At 31.5% G+C, this 12,333-nt stretch overlaps 1 protein-coding gene across 2 annotated transcripts in view; it reads right to left on the bottom strand.

Annotated features, from left to right (window-relative positions):
* The window catches only part of LOC127730225 (protein crumbs-like), an 85,330-nt gene that overhangs the window by 53,374 nt on the left and 19,623 nt on the right, over positions 1 to 12,333 (bottom strand). For both annotated transcript variants that reach the window (XM_052238513.1, XM_052238514.1), the window contains 4 exons: positions 10,373 to 10,501; positions 7,582 to 7,677; positions 2,800 to 2,913; positions 1,432 to 1,574 (listed from right to left, as the gene is read on the bottom strand). In XM_052238513.1, coding sequence (XP_052094473.1) covers positions 1,432 to 1,574; positions 2,800 to 2,913; positions 7,582 to 7,677; positions 10,373 to 10,501 — 482 coding nt within the window. The remainder of the gene's footprint in view (positions 1 to 1,431; positions 1,575 to 2,799; positions 2,914 to 7,581; positions 7,678 to 10,372; positions 10,502 to 12,333) is intronic.

The following is a 12,333-nucleotide window of genomic DNA, read 5'->3' as shown; positions in this document are numbered from 1 at the left end:
TGAAATCTGAAATGAGAAAAAATTGACCCCCCACAATTTCTTTTTATCCCCCCCCCCTTTTTTTCCCCCAAAAAATTCTTTCCCTCAAGATATGGTCATAATCTCAATTCAAATTTTCAATGGAGTTGGCAACCATAATTACCCATTCAAATTTACCATAGTGTTAACTTAATCTATTTTATAATAGAATTAAAAATATAGTGTCAAATCTTTCATATGGATTTTTTTGTAAAAAAAAAAGATGCAACATTTGCAGATATTTTTACTGGTCTTCCTTTATAAATATGCATTTCTTTAAACATAATTTAAAAGCAGTGTAAGGGAAGTAACCAAAACGTTGTATTTGGATTACCTCCCTTACACTGTTTTAAATTATCTTTATTGTTCATTAACCATTACTTTATACATAATTTAAAAGCAGTGTAAGGGAGATAATTTCAATGATGTATTTGATTTATCTCCCTTACACTGCTTTAAATTATGTTTTGTACTAAAGTATTTGTCCATTAACCAGGACAACCTTGTTTTTCCCCCTTTTTTGCCCCTAATTCCTAAACGGTTTGAGCCATAACCCCCCAAAGCAAATCCTAACCATCCCTTTGTTGTATGGAAACTTGTAGTATAATTTCAGAGAGATCCATACACCGTTCCACAGTTATTGTCTGGAAACTAGAAAATGCTTATTTTTGGCCCCTTTTTGGCCCCTAATTCCTTAACTGTTGGTACCATAACCCCCAAAATCAATCCCAACCTTCCTTTTGTGGTATTTAACCTTATGGTCAAATTTCAAAGAGATCCATTCACTTAAACTAAAGTTAGAGTGCGAAAACCAATGTGTCTTCGGACGACGACGCCGGACGACGACGACGACGCCGGACGACGACGACAACGTCATACCAATATACGACCACAAAATTTTTGTGCGGTCGTATAAAAATTAGGAAAAGGCCTCATGAGGTTTATTTATGGTAGAAAAATGGATAAAATGTATTGTATGAATATGTATTTTGAGCATTTTTACAATGCGTTAACTCTTACATGTGTTTTAACACAATTATGTCATTAGGACTAGTTCCTTTACTGTAAATTAGAGCTTTTAAAAATTGTTATCAAGAAAATTTAAAAGAAATGTGTAATTTATGAAAAATGCATGATTCAAATGTAAGTTTTAAGAAATATGATAAGAACTGGTCACATATTTTGCATTTATATGGAACATAGAATATTAATTCCTAAAATACCAGCTTTCATAAAATGTTTTAAATCAAGCCAATTGGATACCCAGAAAACAAGATATAAATTTTAGACTTACTTTTGGAGTTGGCATATTGTGCAACAAATTTTAGGTTTTATGACTTCAACAGCTATAAACTGGGTTTTTCTTTCATTGTAGGTTATCAATACCAGGTCAAATATAGATAATAAGCTTACTTTTTGGCACTGGTGTCCTTCAAACCCAGTAGGGCATTGGCAAGTAAAGGAGCCTGGATTATCAAAACATGTTCCAGTACCACAAATGGATGTTCCAGACTGGCATTCATCTACATTTGTCTCACATGTCTGTCCAGTATAACCTTAAAACATATTAAACGTCTAAGTTTATTACCACATTAATATAAGTACTATACCAGATTTATTTTAAACGAGTGTGGTGCAAATAAGCTTTAAAGCAATTATATTTGTTCAATTAACAAATAAGTTCAATCACACTGCAAAAAAATGAGGGTTTTTGAATGATTTAATGTTCTTTTAGATGAACTTAGTGTAATTACAACACACTCATATTAAGTTGACCTGACAGTACACACAAATATCATTTTTGATCAAGTGACATCTCTAGGCCAAAAAGAAAAATCATATGTTGTTCCTCCCTCCCATTTATTGATCCTATATTTGACATGCTGACCCTAAAACACTTTAATGCCTTGTCCCAAAAAAACTTTTAAGAAAAGTTGTTTTGATTCATTTGAGTAGAAATCAAGAAGGGTCAAGAAGTGGTCAGAACATTAGAAGAAAGGATGGATTGATTGGTTATTGCTTGCTTGCAATTCAGTCGGAACCATTTCATGCATATTCAGGACATTACAATGTTTTTGCATGGTATGTCTACCAGGATGAAAGGGGAGTGGAATTTGGATTGCCACTATTTAAGACAGGAATTTGAAAAGATAAATTTCCCATGTGTGAATTATGGGATGTAAAGTGTAAATCTGGTCCAAAATAAGAGAAAATGTTGTTTTTTTTCAGATAAGGCCAAACAAAACAAAAAAAATGTTTTTTTCCTGCCTCCAACCATTATAAAATAGGGTCTGTCGGTTGGAATTTCATTTTATTTTTAATTCAATATAATTTTTTGCATGTTAACAAAATCTGGAAAAATCTCATGTTTTTTCAGAGTTTGATACCTTTATACACTTTTGCATCCAGTAATTTGTGCATGCATATTGATACGTTTATAATTTTCAATGGTTTGACAAGCTCAACAACAAATATGCATCAATCTTATTACAATTTAGAGTGAATAATCTAGGGGAAATTGAATTCATAGTCAAATAAGACGACTCACAATGCTTTTTCTTGAAATATTTTTTTGGACAAGCAATAAAATATTTTAGGGTCTCCGATCAAACTTAGGGTCGATGGGGAGGCAGGAAACAAGCATTTATTTTTTTGCCTGTTGATAAGAGATAAAAAAAAAAAAAAAAAAAAATGCCAACCTTCTGACCATACCATTATTTGTTTATGGCAATAATAGGAAATAGATACAAATTAAATTTTTGCCTAACAGTAAGTACATACCTGTTCCTGTACAATTACAACTATAATCATTAACTTCATCTATACATATTCCATTTTTACATGGTCCTGAGGCACACTCATTAATACTGTTTTCACAATTAATACCATTAAAACCTGCAAAAAATTTAATTTATTTGTTTTTAGTATAATACATATAAAACAAACAAGTACATGTGTACTGATAAATCATCACATCCCTTTACCAGGATGTTTCTATATAAAGTTTTGGGTTTTTCATCATATCATATTTATCTGGTGCCTATGTAACAACATTGCAATAGATGTCAAGGCAACAGCTACACAGAGTTTTCAACATATATTACTGTACCTCTTGAATTCAGCCCAATAATGTTGGCACTGCATCATGTTTTTTTTTTTTTTCGCACCTTCAAATTTATATGATTCTGCAGCAAGATTAGAAACACAAGTTTTTTAAGACAATAGAAAAACCACTTGCACTGTTTATAGTGCCAAAGACTACTCAGCCAACTAGCTACATAATATAACTTTTGATGTTGACTAAATATAGGTTTGGAAAATATTACATCATGATACTGAATAGTGGTATGGATATCATTTATCTGTGCTGTTTATCTATTTTCAATGGGTTGTCATAGAGTAATCATGTACCAGAGTATTGCCCAGAACATTTGAGTATCAAATTTAAAGTAATACTCTTACTCAAATATATTCTTTTTCCCCTATTTTTTCAAGAATAAATAAAAATAAAAAATTCTGGTTAAGTAGACAAATCTTAAGGAATTAAAGGTAACTTTGCATTCTAACAGTTGGTCACCGTTATTTATCTTAATAGGGATATGATGAATAAATGAAATTTGTCAACTTTTTGAGTACCAACTTTTCCTAGAAATGGATATCCCTTGTATATACGATATAAGGTCTTGCAAACATAGTAATAACTGATAACTAAGTGCTAATACATATATAGTGAAGTATTTAGAACTAGGTGACTGTTGTGAAATTGTGCTTAGATGATGCTGTAGTTAGAAATAAGGTACCTTTACAAGCCACAATTACAATTATAACCCCAAGGGTGGATCCAGGATTTTTCAAATGTAAATAATTATAGAAAACTTAATATAAAATTTGGACAATGTTATGCTAAAAAATTATACATTTTCCAATCAAAGGGGGCGTACACCCTTTGTGCCACCCCAAATTTGCCACTGTGCAATTTAACAGGCAAATCAAATACAAAATAAATCTGCCACTGAAAACTACATGTATAACTGTGCAATTTAACAAGCAAATCAGATAAAAAATAAATTAATTGTGAAAGTATATATATCCAGCGGCATCTGTACTTTGATACCATTCTGACCATTCTTACTTAGAAAGAACCCCCCTGAAGCAAGATCAGGACAGATCCTAAGACAACAAAAATTGACTCCTGACATATTCTTTGATATTCATAAAATTTAGAACAAACCTAATTTGTTACTAAATTATTCATTAATCTAGTCTAATTGTAAAATTATTGTTAAACCTTTTATTTAACAAAATTTGTCATCCATAATTGTGTCACATCAAACTAATTCATGGTAAAAATAAACATAAAAAATTCATCTTCTGCATGAACATAACTAAGATTCATAACTTAAAAAATATCAATTAGAACCATTCATCAAGATTGTGTCACCTGTCACAGTATTTAATCTACTTATCTAAATATGACAAATATTAAATATTTCAATAGAATTATTTCCCTAAGGGTTTGATAACAAACATACGATGATTGATACAAGCAGAGTTTAACCTCCTTATAGCATACTTATGCATTGGTAATCACCTGGTATCATTTGGTATATTGAAGGCACATAGTATAAGAGGTTCTTAACACAGGACATTAAGCATGTTAAGATCATGACTGGCAACATATAACTCTGATCCAGTAATGTTCAAGAACAATCAGGGTTAAATATATCAAAAGATAACTATTCTTGATTACCATTGAGTAGATGCATGAACATGTTTCAATTTATGAAATAAAAGGTTTAATCTGTGTTGTCCTATTGACTTTCCACTTCGTCCTGACTATAAATGAAATATTTGGCATTGGATGTAAAGCAAGCAACTTTTGATTGATTGATAGATTGATCTTGAATAATGTACATGTGTATGTTGCTGTATCCATAAAAAAAAATCAAAGAAAATACTGCTTGTGTACCCCTGTACATTCAATATTGTGTATTACTGGTATCCAATGGATGACTCTCAGCTACAGAAGAATTATATGACAGAAATACAGTTTACTGTACTATAAATTGCTATGATGTATTGTTATAGAGTGGTACTGAATCCTATTTTACATAATTGCAGTATTAGGTGAACGGGCACCAGTTAAAAGCAATATCTGGTGTACTTTGTCTTGATGCTGCTATGTATTTGGAGCGCTTTAATTCATTGCTGAAGATGCTTCTAGAAAATATCAAGATGAAAAACAGCAATAGAAGCAATGTTACTTTCATATGTTATTAGTTCCCAGTATTAAATGATTTGTTGCAAAAATTGGCTTATACTAATGAAAGGAGATGTCATACATTGTACATTTGATAATTAGACAACAACCCAACAACAGGAAAAACCAAAATATGTCATCTAGAGGTCAACAATAGACAGGTGTCTATACATTGTACATGGTATCAATGCAAGCTCTAATCACATTCAGTCTACAAAACTGAAAGCACCAAGACTGTCTTAAAAGTTTTAACTTGTATTTTTTCCAATGAAAGTTTCCATTAAAACAAGATTTGAAGAATGACAAGTAAGACTTAAGGCAATTATTATAAAGGAATCAATATGTTTTTCCAGAAACGTGCATGTTTTCGAAGGTTATGATTAAAATTCAATTTCCAATTGCCATTGATGGGATCTTTTTAAGCTAATGGTAATGAAACCCTTTCCAAACAAGAAAATTTAAAATGTATGCACACTATCTTTGCTATAGGATAAAGTCTAGAACTACATAACTGAGGGTTCAGGGAAATGGCAAACACTAGTTCACAGATAACAAGAGGCTGTCAGGTTGACAGCAAACCAGATTTTCCTGCATGAAGAAGATATTTGCAAATCTGGAAAATGGACCTTTCTTTAGTCAAAGGAAACAACATACCGGTATCTAAATTTGAAAAGATTTTGTCAAAGCATTCTCAAGTTATTGCACAGGCATTGTTTGGTGGCCACTTGCCCGCCCGCCATACATCACCAAATTAAGAACCGATATTATCCTTTGGAAATCAGGTTAATAAAAGATGTTAAGTTAACAGGTAAACACCTTTTATTATCTGTGAACTAGGATTTTCCATTTTGAATAGGCGTACATTTTTGTGGCTGTGAAAAAAAATCCTTCTATTAACTATTGTTTTTAATCCAGACCACTCAACACTCACAATATCATTCATATTTTATTTCAAAACATTTGTTTTTATAAATTTGTTAATTATGAAAAATGAGTTTCATAACCTGACAGTCATTACAGTGACGTTAACAGTGACATTTACATTGTAACACACCTAGATTACCAGAAAACTTAATCTGAATTGTAGGTAATTAAAATGTAAAGTTTATACATTTACCGTAATTATCCTAATACATGTAAAAACGTTTGCCGCTTTGGAAGTTTGGAACATATTTCTAAAAGGGGATTTAAAAAAAAAAGAAGATTTATCCACTGAAGAATTGCACAAAATGCTACTAATCTGCAGGAATATAGAAATTACTGATTTTGTAAAATGCCCTAAAAGATATATTGCCCATTTCAAAAGCCCACACACACTTAATTTATCCTGAAAACCAATAGAAACTGACTGGAATTGCTTCAATATTAAATGTTATATTTTTGCATTACTTTATCTGTTTCACTTAAGAATCTGTGAATGTTCTTTTTTTTCAGAAGTCCATGGTTCTAATATCCATTATCCTCAATATTAGGTTGAAAATTTACACATGAAAAACATCACCAAATTCAAATTGTGTGAAATGTTGGTCATGGTGACTTAAAACATGCCATACAGCAGAGGGGATTTTACTGCAGAATAATTTATTTCAAAAAAAGTTTTACAAAAAATATATCTCATCTTCAAATTTAATCAGTGACTTTGTGGAAATAGGTTGCTGTGTAGACTCTCGTTAAACACGCCCATCTGACTTAGATTTGACCAATATCACTCAAGATGTGAAATGTAGATCATAGTACTCAGAAACCTAAAATCGAAAATTCATAAAAATCGAAAGGGAGCTCACATCAATAGATATAAACAATTCACCAAAGTTTCTTGCAAATTGGTAGAAGTATTTTTGAGTTATTGTCCGAAAACTGGAAAATCCCCCTTTTTTAATGAAAAAAAAAACATAACTCTGAAACGTAAAATCGAAAATTCATAAAAATCGAAAGGGAGCTCACATCAATAGATATAAACAACTCACCAAAGTTTCATGCAAATTGAATTATGTGTTTTTGAGTTATTGTCTGACATGTTGACGACGGACGGACAGACAGACAGATGGACGGACAACTGGTGTACCATAATACATCACGTAAACGGGCGTATAAAAGGACACACTGAGAAATTTTTTTTTGATTGAATTTTCATCTGGGAGCAAGGAGGAGGGAAGTGGAAATCAGGGAAACCCTTTTCCACCCCCTCACATAAAGCTAAACATTAATCCCTGTGCTCTAGCCAGAAATGTAGGACTTTAAGAACTCAAGCTAAGCTTTTTAAGTCAAATATGATATCTTTACCTCCACATGTCTGATCTTACCTTCTCTACATATACATTTATAAATTCTGCTGTCATCGCTTTGGTTGAGGCAAGTTCCTTCATTTAAACAGGGTGATACTGAACAGCCATAAATACCTGAAACACAGAAGTAATAAAACAAACTAAATATCAACAAATTTGGGCAACAAAGACATGGAAACATAATTGCAAAAAATTGGAAGTCAAATTAGTTATTCAACCAATCTGTAAATTTTACATAGCAGATGTACAATGAATCTCCATCAACAGTCAAAAGTAGGTTAAACAAGAATGTGTCCATAGTACACGGATGCCCCACTCGCACTATCATTTTCTATGTTCAGTGGACCGTGAAATTGGGGTCAAAACTCTAATTTGGCATTATAATTAGAAAGATCATATCATAGGGAACATGTGTACTAAGTTTCAAGTTGATTGAACTTCAACTTCATCAAAAACTACCTTGACCAAAAACTTTAACCTGAAGCGGGACATACGGATGCACAGACCAGAAAACATAATGCCCCTACTACTATCGTAGGTGGGTTAACAAACTCAGTTGTTTAAAAGATGAAGATTTCATGCTGCGTTTTCCCTTTGGGTCTAATGTATACTATCATTATTGTAGTAGTGGCCACATTTGGTTTTCACCAAATAAAAATCCTTAATATAAGGAAATGTCTGTACCAAGTCAGGAATATGACAGTTGTTTTCCATTTGTTTAATGTGTTTGAGCTTTTGATTTTGCTATTTGATAAGGGACTTTCTGTTTTGAATTTTCCTTTGAGTTCGGTATTTTTGTTATTTTACTTTTTAATTGTCCATTGGCTGAATCAATTCAATATATAATCCCTCACAGTAAGAATTTATCATTAAAGATTAGCTAATTGCTATAAAAATAGACTCAACTGTCTTTATGACATCAGATTATAAATTTATTCTTAAATCTGATTAGATACTATACTGTAATTTTTAAACCATAATTCAAACTTTGAACTTTGTCTGTTTTTATTGCAATTTTTTATTGCAACTCTGACAATAGTCAAACTTTAAAAGTTCCAAATCAATAATAATTGATAAATTTCTGAATATTACAAAGCATGATTAAACATAGCTATAGGACAATTATAGTTCACATGCAATTATTTGATTTTTAAACTCCTAAGGTTTTATTGCAGAACTTAAAGTTTCGTTAGTACTATGTTATACTCTTCCTTCTAGAATTCCCAGGAAGTTAGTCAGAAATATTCTGTCTATAGCCCTCACAGTTGATACAAAACTGTCTTGGATAATCAAACTTTATATATCAAATGTTTTCCCATGCTTTCTATACTGTTTGGAATGACTGAGTCACTCGTCCACCAAGACTTCCAAATGATTGTTTATACTGCAACTGTGCTACATTGCTACATGTATTTACACAGTCAACCTGCATTGACTGTATATTCATTTGTAATATAGTCATTGATTGTATATCGCCTTGTTTATAACGTAACCAATGCTTTTCTGTAGTGTTTTATTTATGACGTAAAAAAAAAATTTATGGGTTTGTTGAAATTTTACATCGTCCACTTCAAATTTAAAAAGGATGGTTTACCCAAAATATTTCATTTAAAACAGTTATAAGAGTCCCAGTATTAAGAGAATAACCATACATTGTCTTGAAATATATATATATATATATATATATACCAGTTTATTTCTGTATAATAAAACACTTATTTACAGGCTATTAGGACAACAGCTAGCATATTAGATATCTCCCTCAACATCAATTATGTCCATCAGTGTCTCTGGCTATTGTCCTCATCAGCAAGTAAATAAGTGTATATCAATTACTATGCAGTGTCTGTGGGAATGGCTTTGAAACAAGGAGGAGCATTTGCATACTCTTCCTAATAATGTCATAAAGTTAGCTGGACCTTTAAAGGGGCACTAGCTACAAGATATATAAAAAATCTAATATATGATTTTTTTTTGTTCAATCATTAATGAAAGTGAAATAGTGAAATAATAATTCGCTTTAACCGCCAGTATGGTTCAATTTTGTCAAAATAAGCTAAGAAACATTGATGATGAATTATTCACTTGCAAGTGAATAATTCGACCTCATTGAATCCGTATTCATGCGAACTTCAATTTAACCCCTTAGCTAGAGATGGATAACACGTGAATTGTATGTGTAAAGTTATTTAAAGGAAAAGAATGTCAACATTGAAAGTGAAACAAAGGTAAATCATTTGATTGACTGATCCGATCCACAAAAAATCATTCTTATACAGGTAAAAACGATGATAAACATATATTTTTAATCTATAATATGAAATTAAACAGACCTAGAAAAATCCAATAGCACGAGTTCGCTTAATCTATTTATATCTTTATTTATGTTTACATCGCTTATATGGTCATCGGATGACTTTGGAGGTCAACTCTATAATTAATTAGATGGCGTCTAGATTAAAATACACACGAAAACAAGCTACGTGTTATCATGCCCATGTCCTGTTAACTGTTTATTTTAGACTTTTAATAGTTTGGATAAATGTTTTACATTGTTTTAAATCTAATACATGTATGAGAATTTGAGTCAAATCGGTGAACATGAATTTGACAGCTAGTGCCCCTTTAAAAAAGGCTTTATAAATATGCATATGTATGGATAATATAATAATATACCTGTTTGCATACTTGTAATAATATGCAACTGTAGAAAATAAATGTTTTGTATGAATTTTACTACTTTTTTATGTTATTTAAACTACAATGTTAAGGTTTAAACCTGTTCATAAATGTAGCTACATGTACTTACTGAGGTTATTTTCACAGTTGGTTCCATTGAACAAATGTGGACAGGTACAGTTGAAAGAGTTAGGAAGGTCATTGCAGGTAGCCCCATTTTGACAGGGGTTACTCCAACACTCATTTATATCTTGTGAAGCTGAAATCAAATGAAAACAACACATTTATTTAGCTACTACAAGGCTTGAGTTATACAACATTTGTTCTCAATCCAAGCATTTTTTAATTGTAATATACATGTATATCAACTGTAATGTGAACAAACATGTACATGTAGTTAGGTATATAATACATTCTTACACTTATTTTATTTCTTTTTTGACTCTACTCTGCTAAGGCAACTGTTTGTACAAATTAAGCTAGATTTCTTATTAAAAAAAACATAATAAAGACACATCTGAATTTGCAAAAAAAAAATCATATTTCACTTGATGCAATGATCGAATCTATAATATATAGTCTTCCCATTTCAGATGGTAAGTTTATATTTATAACCATGACAACCAAAAACCAAAAACAAAAGTACATCAGCAATTACAAACATTGAGAAGTTGATTGCATCTGACCTTAAAGTGACAGTATGAATAACAAGATAAGTAGGGATCGGGTTGACACATTCCCCATTTCCATTCTCAATTTTATCAAGTCAATGAGACAGCAACCCCACTACATAAAAAGACAAAAGTCATCAAATGGTAATTGTACTGACTTCATCAATAGACAACTAAATGTTCATATAATGTGCCAAGCTCTATATCACCAAAATTAAATTAATAAGGAGGTATGGCACGGTACATGTATGATTGCCATTAAGACAGCTGTTTAAGCGACAAAGATGCAAACCATGTACAGGTCACCAATCACTTTCAACAATGAGCTTAACCCATATTGTATTGTTAAAAAATAACAAAATGTGAATAATTTCTAAAGAGAAAAACCATAGCCTGATTTACATTAACAACATTGAAGGAAAAACAAATATGGCAGACAGTAAGCAACGAAAAACCACTGGATTACAGATTCATGGTTTGAGACAGTCACATAAAGAATGTGGTGGGCTACAGATTCATGGTTTGAGACAGTCACATAAAGAATGTGGTGGGCTACAGATTCATGGTTTGAGACAGTCACATAAAGAATGTTGTGGACTACAGATTCATGGTTTGAGAGAGTCACATAAAGAATGTTGTGGGCTTTACGATGTAACATGTTTATGAGCACTTAGCCATCCCCATTTTTCTGAGACAGTGGTGTAACAACACAGCATAAGAACAAACTGTAAAATCAGTTGGAAATGGTTTGACTCATCAGATCCTAAAACATTGTGTACAATTCAAAAATGGCTTTCAAGATATGTCATCAACAAAAAATTTCCTTAAGACCGAAATGCTTTTCAAATGTAGCTTAAAAGACAAAACATGTACATGTACACTTGCAAGGTTCCTGACTTCACTCAGCAACATGTGCTAGTTGTCTCCTATGATGGAACCAATGAATTCTTGATCAAAATTTTACATGTACATGTATGTGTTCCTCGTTTGGTCATGTTGAATGGGCTATAACACAATACAGAATGTTGTATGGATTTAATGACACCATTTCGGACAACATGAACAGCATAATTGTGATAAATATTTTGTCAAAGCACTGATAAACAGTAATAGAACTTGACTACTAAATCAAGTCTTATAATTCTTCCTTAAAAATAAACATAAAACATTCTTTTGTAACTAACATTAAGAATGGCAATTAATCATTCATACTGGTAATACACATAAAAACAGCTACCAATATATCTTCATATAATTCAAAGCAATGTTATTCATTGAGTGTACAAAAGGAATTAAAAAACAAATCTGTCGCAATAATGTTTGAAATAATTGCCTGCTCTCAAACACAAGGTTGATATAAGCCTTGGTTTTGATAGTCAATTTTATTTAAGGAAATTGTAATAATGGCATAACATTTTCA

The sequence above is a fragment of the Mytilus californianus genome, unplaced genomic scaffold (genome assembly GCF_021869535.1).
Source record: "Mytilus californianus isolate M0D057914Y unplaced genomic scaffold, xbMytCali1.0.p SCAF_2, whole genome shotgun sequence".
NCBI lineage: Eukaryota > Metazoa > Mollusca > Bivalvia > Mytilida > Mytilidae > Mytilus > Mytilus californianus.
The sequence above is the reverse complement of the archived record's forward strand: the minus strand, read 5'-3'. Positions and strand labels throughout refer to the sequence as shown.